Genomic DNA, 8,268 nt, shown 5'->3' with positions numbered 1-8,268 from the left:
CACTCACACACAGGGGCGCAGATTGAGGTGAGCTTTGCCACATCCACGAGCCTCTTCCTGCCCCTCTCAGAAAAAAAAAAAACCTTCGCATCTCAGACTGATGCGCACCGCTCCGGGCCTACTGTGCCTTCCTCTTTTGCTTTGTTCTGGCGGCGAGGGGTAGTAAGACACAGGAGCGAAGAGGTGAGCTATAGTGGCAGGGGCTATGCCTTGTTAAAAACACACCGAGAGTAATGAGTTTGATCCGGTTTGATCCAAAAAGTAATGACATTTATTTATAGTTCCTCTTTTGAGCGACGTTCCTTTCCGTCGTCCCATTTGGAATGACAATTCTGGAAAATTGGTCTAGTATGAGCCTAGATTTTCAAACCTCGCTCCACACGTTCAGTGCGGCTCATTTTTTTGGTGCCTGAGATTTGACAGAAGAGTTTGACTTTGACCACACAGTGACCACATAGTGGTCACCGGGGATAACGCTGCACTTGAACGTGTTCATGCCTATCAAACGAAAGTAAAAAACATTCTCGAGCCGAAAATAGCACGTGGTTTGATTGAAGTGTGTACTACAGGTGAATGGATGGTAGACGAGACCTCGGGCGAGCCACTGGGCGACTGACCGCCGAGCGGCGGTGCCTCACGACTGCCTCGCCCCGCGGCCCACCGCAACGCACCGCAGCGCACAGCAGCGCACCGCAGCGCACCGCGCACCGCGAGCAATGCATGCTCCGGGCGCTGCTCGTCGGCCCGGGCATTTCCACAGTGCCGGGCCACAAAGCGCACCGACCCGGCGCGATCCCCCCGCCCAACCCCCTCCCTGCGTGCGGGCGGCGGACGGCCTTCCCCGGCGGCGGGCGTGGACGGCGTGGACCAGCCCCGGGCCGCCGCCGGCCACCCCAGCACTTATCTCAGTGCGCACCTCGGGGGCTGGCCGGGGCCCTATAAAGGCGAGGGTGACCCGCGACACCGCGTCCCACTCGCACGCCCGCCGCCCACCATGCTTCTGCTGCTCGCCGCCGCCGCGCTCGCCGGCCTCGCCGCCGCCAACCCCGAGCCCATCGTGGTGCAGGAGTTCCGCCACCTGCCCGTGTACGGCGCGCCCCTCGTGGGCGTCCGCTACGGCGACCAGCCCGCCGACGGGCTCGCCACCCAGGAGGCCCTGGGCTGGAGGGCGCTGTACGACGCGCCCTTCATCCTCGCCGTGCAGCAGGATGCCAAGCCCGAGCTCGCCGCCTTCCTCATCAAAGAGTACGTGTCCCTCTAGTCGTTACAGAATGCTTCACCTCCTGTTGTGTTGTCCCCTACGCTAACGAGGGCCTCCTCTCTCCCTCTCTGCAGCGGGCTGAGGAGCCTGCCGTTCACCGAGGACCGGCGCTTCCTGCTCTCGCACATGCTCGCCGGGCCCGAGAAGCTCGGCGTGCTGCTGTCCGGCTCCAACTTCGTGGCGCTGCCGCAGGTCGACATGCCCATCACGCGCTTCGTGCTGCCGCACCACTTCACGCTGGCCGAGTCGGCCCGCCTGCACGGCGACTTCTACTCGTTCCCCACGCTGCTCGTCGTCAACCGCGACGACCTGAGCTCGCGCGACCTGGTGCGCCTCGCCCTGGTCGGCGACTTCGTGATCCTGCCCGACGGCGTGAAGGTGTCCTCCGACGTGCCCGCCCCCGCCGCCAAGTGGGGCCGCCGCAACACGCCCGCCTACAGCGTCCTCAACAAGTTCAACAGCGCGCCCAGCGTGTCCACCCTGAGCGGCTACTCGCCGGCCGCCGGCTTCTCTTTCGAGAGCAACCCTTTCCTGCAACCTTACCTGACGTCCAAGCTGGCGCAACACTAGCGAGTAGTTTTACGTAAATTATTGGTCAAGACTGGCTTCAGTACAAATAAAATTTACTGATTAGTTGTCGGCTCGTTTTTAAATCCGCGTGTTTTGGGAGTTATTCATTAGCAAAGCATCTTGCTAGGTGGCCTACAATGGTGACTTGTCGCACCCGACGCAACCGACGCGGCGACGTGACGAACGGACGGGTGCGAAGTGCACTGAGAAAAATATTTCTTTCTGGGCACTAAACGTTCATCTAATTCTCCTGACTTTTGTCCCCGCTCAAAATGGCAAAGTGCCCTTTCTAGTGAGTTTCAGTGCTATTCTCTAAATTTTCTTTGCCTGGGATGCTACGTTTAGCTCCCAGCGCTGACGAATAGTGCAACGAAAAATCATCGCTGTGTACTAAACGTGTAGTGCTCAGACATATTTTTTTCTCAGTGTCACCCATTCCCATTGTGGGGTCACCTTACGAATAATATGCCGGTAGCTACAACATAACGAAAATATACTGAACAGACCACGAGAGATAATATCGGTGAACAAAAAAAAAAAACCTTTAATACATTGCAGAAGTTGGAGTTGGGATCGGTGTTGTCTCGACGGGGAATGCCATCTTATTTTCGATCTAAAAATTGACCACGACTCAATTCGAGAAACAATTATAATACGTAAAAAATGCACCCTTGGCAAACCTCAAAAAATAAACGCGAATTTCAGTAGATTTCTTCTGTTAACATTTGACAAAAAAGCCATCTACTCACTCTAACTCTACCCCACGGGCAACTTCACGTCGACGTAATCTAGTCCACGCACTGCGACATGAAGTCACTTGAATCTACCATGCAAATTACATATAAACTCGACGTAGAATCCACGCAACACGAAAACTTTTATTTGCTCTCCGAAATTATTTGTAACTTTTGACCGTGTAATGAGGATCCCAGCCCCAATAACCCATGATCCGTCCCATGTCACGGGGTCATCCCAGCCAGAAATGTCATGGTAGCATTCCTGGCTGGGTGGAAGGATGGGTGGCAGTATCATGGAAATGGGATCAACCGTGGCATTAAAAGGCTGCGAATGAGTCCAAGTGATTTTTACGAGTTGATTTCCTTCATCTTCATGTAGGCACTTAATAACCTAATACATATATCCCGCCAAAAACTAGTGCCAACTTACCATTTCTCCCCCAAAATTCTGAGATCAATAACGTTGACTTCCATGGATTTCTTCGAAAAACAGTAAAACTCAGAAAAGATTTTTGTTAGTGGAAGAAAGCCACAAATGTTTGAACAGGCCAAATCCACCATATCCCTGCCTGCGATTTGCTGCTGCCAACAGTCTGTGTACAGTCACGCAAATACACAGCAGACGACGTATAACCTTTAAATTTCAATTCTTGTTTCTGTGGTCGTCTTGTGGTAGGAAACTCACGTTTTTCTGTATTGAACTTTATTTGTCACTTTTTAGAATACCTCTGAACACAGAAAGTTTTGTCCTCCCATTTTGATTGTCTCCTGTCACTAACTTTCATTCTGTCATTCTTTATTTTAGGTACAGTTTCTTTATAGTTGAAATGGACAGCAATGAATGGTCTAGATTGTGGCTGCAGTTTACAACAAGATTCAATGCTGCTTGGAAAGCAAAAGATGACTTCTTCTCACAGTACTATGATACTGTAACAAATTTTCTTCGAGATCCATCGCTGGAAGACACACTACACGAAAAGATTGGTGGTGGCCCTCATGGATATGGTATTATTATACATTTTAACTTTAACTACAACACATTCTTACAATCAATCAAATACTATTGCTGAATCAGTGCCTTTTCCTATTTGTAAAATTATTAAGAAGCGTGGGTCATAATTGTAGACTTTGAATAAACTTTGTTAGACCCATTACGCACCGCATGTTCAAATGGATAATATTCTAAAACATTGTGAAGATTGCACTGTTTGAGTACAGTTTTAAATCGAGCGGCATGGAGATAGCTATAAATGTAGAGGAATTATTACCCATTAGAGGATGCAGTCTTCTTTTTCCATTGCTAAATCGCTAGTGGAACAAAACTAGTTAATTACAAAAAGCTACATAAATATTTTTTTACTGTAGGCAATTGCAATTGTCTGTAGTTTTTAATCAACAACACATTTGTATCTGTATATTACTCCTCAAAATTTTGCCTAATGACCTTTATTGGTCACTGAAAATTGATTTTCTAAATTTAAGGCACTTGCTTATGTCAAAGCATTGATGTTTCTAAACTTCTGAGGCCAAGTACGACACTTGGTCACCATTACTGCTGACCCCAAATCAGTAACAAAACACAAACTGCTGCTGAATTTCTTTAACTTCTTGATGATCAATAAGCTCAATTAAATTCAAAGCTCATGCATTAATAAGAATTATTTCAATAATTGATAATTGAATCAACTTACAATTTAATTGCACGGATCTGCATTGAAACCTGGAAAGTAGAAGATTTGCTACTGACTGGGGTGTCTGTGTGTTATATCCAGGTAATCTTTTTATCAAGGCACTCTGATATAACAAATTTGACGTGGAAGTATTTGTACTATCCAGGTTTCATTGTATTTTCATGAGAGCAGTCATGCCTGATGGATACTACTGTCTCTTTACACAGTATACTTTATACTCCATTCTCTTTTCAATTCAGGAAATTTCAATTCATTTTAAACAAGATTTTATCCTTGAACAGGTGATCCTGCTGATACATCCCTTAGAGAAGAGGAAAAATACTTATTTCCTCCTATGATTTGGAGAAAGGTCCGTTACGAAAAATGTCTAGATGTTACAGAGAGTAAGTTAGACTTGTTTTTAAAAGATACTTTGAGGGAACAAAGGACTTAGTTATACTAGTTATTTCTTGCAAATATGTCCAGAAATGAATTTTTCTCAAATATTACAACTGGTAATTCTTTTCTTTTAAATTTTACTCTTTTTTCTTTTTTTTTCTTTACAGAGTTTTACAACTGTGTCAACCAATGTCGGCTCGGGCAAGAGGAAGTAGAATGCAAAACTGCGGAGATAGCAATGCATGAGTGTAAATCGTCGTACTATAATCCTGCCAAGATAGATGAGGTAGAAAATGAGTGCATCCAAGAATACATCAAATTACGCTCAAAATTCAGAGAAAGTGGTAGTGAAGAGGACTTATGGAAAATGAAAATGATGTTATTAGCACCAAAATATGATAAACTGCGTCAATTGAAAAAGGACCAATCCAAGTGATTCTTTGATGTGATCAATGTGATGTTTGTTACTTACTCAATAGAGCTAAAGACTGTTCACTCAGTGTTAATGGTTGTCTCTTTTGGTGCCTGAAGTACTGCAGAGCCATTTCACCCTGTATACAGAACATACATAAGATGTGATGAACTCTAGTGTCTTGCTATAGTACACCAGTCACCAGACAAAGAGAATACTAAGCTCCAAAAACACTGCATTCTTTTTTAAAGACAGGTATAAGTACGGATCATTCTTGCCTTTTTAATTCTTTGTTAATCGGACCCACAAACCATTTTGTTTATCTTTATTTGGGTTGATCACCTAAACGTGTGCTGAATTATACTCCCAAAAATTAAAACTAGAGCAGGAAAAAATAGGAGGAAAATAAAATAATTATATAGTTATACATATACAATGTTTAATGGTTCACCAAAACTAATAATGGATTCACGGAATTAGGTGCTGCAAGTGCCCCAAAAGAGATTTAAAATGGGAGAAACACTTTTGACTGGTTTGTCAAAATAATCATAGTGATGTCAGTTTCAAAATTTAGTCATCCTGAAAGCTTCTTATGTCAACGTAACTTGAAAGCCAAAACAACACTACTATGGAAAACAATGGTGCAATATCCTACATGGCTAAGGGTAATCAACCCATTTTAGAGCTGTTAAGCCAGTCAACAGAAAAAGATCAGAGTTGTGTCACTTCAACATAATTTTGACCAAAAAATTCGATTAACTTGAGATCAATACACGGTCAAAATGATTCTCTTCATGTCAATTGGCATCACTTTCATATTTTTCAGTTGACTGGGAAAGTGCATGTTTTCAGTTCAAAATATTTTCTGCATTAGCAAACCAATCAAATTTTGGAATATATTAACGCATGTTATCTTCAAGTCAAGTCTTTAACTGATTCTGATAAACTGCAAGCAAATGAAAAACAAAAAGTAAAAAAAAAAACAACAACAAGGAAGTAACTAACACAAAATTAATTTTGCGCCAAGGAATGAACTCGATCTTTAACATAAATTAAATGATTGCTATGATCATATCATCCAGAAGTTGCGTCCGTCATCTGCGTAATTACCAAGTTCGGCCAATGTAAGGTTGCAAGGTATGATAGCGCCTGATAGGCAGGCAACATTTTGCCTGTCTTGCATGCGTGTAGTGCGAGGTGGCCTATCTCGAGTATTGCTGGCGTCAAACGCTCGTAATTTCCCACATGGTCGAATTAATCTCAAAATTAGCAGAGGTGTAATTTCTATAAGATCTTGGCGAAGAACAAAGTATATTTATACACTGGAAAAAAAGGTCCTTAGTCCTACCATTGGAAGTTTTTAAAGGCTTAGTGCCTCCATAACCATTAAATAAGGCACTAAAACCGCTAAACGCACTATTTTTAGCACCTTTCATTGCTCTTCAGCACAACTAAACTGACCATTTTTTTTACCCCCGGAATGGCACGACTTAGCACCTTGGGTTTCCCAATGTAAATGAAGTGTTGAACTTTTCGGTATCAGCGTCGAGGTAGGTGACTCGCGAAGACGCGAGGATTCGCGGATACCCTCGCAAGTCACCCTCATTCGTGCAGCTTCTTTGGGGTTGCGCTATTCACTCAGTCACCCATCTTCTTTCGCATCACACTAGCTCTTTACATCATTGGACTGTTGTCAATGTACCGTCCGCCCCCCTCCCCCTCCCCCGCCTCAGTCACTGCACTGTGGTTTGGAGTTTAACTTTTAGTTGGGAGAGGAGCACGGGTCGGGGCACGCTAGTCACGTCTCCGCGCCTTCAACTAGCTTGCGCTAGCTTGTTGAATTAGAACACGCTTGCACGCGTCAGTGTGTTCCAAGAAAAGCATAGAGCGGGGCTCGAGCGAGGCGCGAGCGAGGCGCGGGAAGGTGAGACGGCGCGGTGCGACTGGGCCAACTTCGCAGGCGAGACGGCGACGACGCCGCGCCGCATCACACCCCTGCCGACCCGGGCCCGGCCCCCGCGGGAGTTGGTATCACTGTAGGAGACCTGGAGAGGGAGGGGGCCAGAGGGGGTGGCCTCGCCAAGCCAAGTTCCCCGGTAACATGTAGTACGGCGAGCCCTCCTCCTGCCTCTCCGGGGGCGGCCGAGGGCCAGTGGAGACTCCACGCGAGGCCCAGGCAGGGCGTGAGCGACCCCGCGCAACGTGTCGCTGTTCTGGCAGCTGCCCCCCCCCCCCCGAATTTCCTTTAATCACTTCAGTGGAACAACCAAGGTGGCAGGCAAGTCTACCTTTAAAGGGCTACTGAAGGTATAGTAGTGCCTTTACAAAGGCAATATAATTTTTAGCACAGGGCCCCATTGGTGCTTCTTATAGAGGCACTAAACTGACAATTTCTTTCTCACCCCTGGGAAGGCACGACTCTTAGCACCTTTCTTTTTCCAGTGTTCGTGGATGTTTATTTAACTGGGGCGCTGCCGCTGCAGCCGTGACGCGTTGTTTAGCGCGGGACTTTATTTCCGCCATGATCGCTGAGCGAAGCTCAGTCCAAGTCGATGAGGGGTCAGGCGATGTCTCCGTCGTGAGTCTGTCTGTCTGTCTGTGTTTACGTTCCTCTTTTTCTGGAAAACGGCTTGTCCATGGACGGAATGTGAGTTTGATTAAACATCTATAATTCAAGGAAAAACAAGTGGGAGCTTTTCGTTCGTAAAGGTTTGAGTTTAAATATTTAACTTTTGAATTTGAAAAGCAGCGGCTTTTTGTTGTTACGTTGGCTAACCTGAGTGAGAGCCACCCCTGCTCCCCGCATGCCCGAACGGTGTCTGCGCCACTTCGAGACTTTCTTACTCTCTGACAAGTGATCAAAATGTCAGATTGTCAGACAGAGTGTGATATTTTAAGTTTTAGAGTTGCGGAACTCGACCAACGAAGTTTCGCGAGTGTCCGGTGAGAAGAAACGAAAGTGATATTTCGAATGGTTTACGTACGTAAGTACGTAAGAAGGGGGAGGGGGGCTACTAGTTTGGGAAAAATGTGAAAAGGTAACCTATGTTACGGGTTCATCTTGAGAAAAGAAAACGAAAATGTTTTATGCTCCAAGACGATTGGAATCAAAATGGGAGAGATATTCCCCATCAAATTGAGATTTTGGTCGTTTTTGGCACTTTTGTCAGTTTGGGGACCAATAACTTTGCTATTTCGACTCTGATCGGCTTTGAGCAT

General features: G+C 45.9%; 2 protein-coding genes across 2 annotated transcripts; both read left to right on the top strand.

Moving 5' to 3' along the window:
- The first annotated feature begins 262 nt into the window (after window positions 1–262).
- LOC113212629 (uncharacterized) lies at window positions 263–1,914 on the top strand. The gene is made up of 2 exons (XM_026431423.2): window positions 263–1,245; window positions 1,336–1,914. Exons 1-2 carry the CDS (start codon window positions 995–997, stop codon window positions 1,829–1,831), a joined length of 747 nt encoding a protein of 248 aa, XP_026287208.2. The 5' UTR covers window positions 263–994; the 3' UTR covers window positions 1,832–1,914.
- A 1,218-nt stretch (window positions 1,915–3,132) lies between these two features.
- Window positions 3,133–5,143, top strand: LOC113212607 (uncharacterized). The gene is made up of 4 exons (XM_026431393.2): window positions 3,133–3,240; window positions 3,374–3,573; window positions 4,541–4,642; window positions 4,805–5,143. Exons 2-4 carry the CDS (start codon window positions 3,396–3,398, stop codon window positions 5,071–5,073), a joined length of 549 nt encoding a protein of 182 aa, XP_026287178.1. The 5' UTR covers window positions 3,133–3,240; window positions 3,374–3,395; the 3' UTR covers window positions 5,074–5,143.
- Window positions 5,144–8,268: the final 3,125 nt, after the last annotated feature.

Source organism: Frankliniella occidentalis, unplaced genomic scaffold (assembly GCF_000697945.3).
Source record: "Frankliniella occidentalis isolate FOCC.00 unplaced genomic scaffold, Focc_3.1 Scaffold12, whole genome shotgun sequence".
Lineage (NCBI taxonomy): Eukaryota > Metazoa > Arthropoda > Insecta > Thysanoptera > Thripidae > Frankliniella > Frankliniella occidentalis.
The sequence above is the reverse complement of the archived record's forward strand: the minus strand, read 5'-3'. Positions and strand labels throughout refer to the sequence as shown.

Bases quoted from the DNA above. Each gene is read 5' to 3' on its own strand.
- LOC113212629 (XM_026431423.2), top strand. From the start codon at position 995: ATGCTTCTGCTGCTCGCCGCCGCCGCGCTCGCCGGCCTCGCCGCCGCC. The intron at 1,246-1,335 runs GTACGTGTCCCT...CCCTCTCTGCAG, and splicing joins GCCGCCTTCCTCATCAAAGA to CGGGCTGAGGAGCCTGCCGT.
- LOC113212607 (XM_026431393.2), top strand. From the start codon at position 3,396: ATGGACAGCAATGAATGGTCTAGATTGTGGCTGCAGTTTACAACAAGA. The intron at 3,574-4,540 runs GTATTATTATAC...ATCCTTGAACAG, and splicing joins TGGTGGCCCTCATGGATATG to GTGATCCTGCTGATACATCC. The intron at 4,643-4,804 runs GTAAGTTAGACT...TTTTCTTTACAG, and splicing joins ATGTCTAGATGTTACAGAGA to AGTTTTACAACTGTGTCAAC.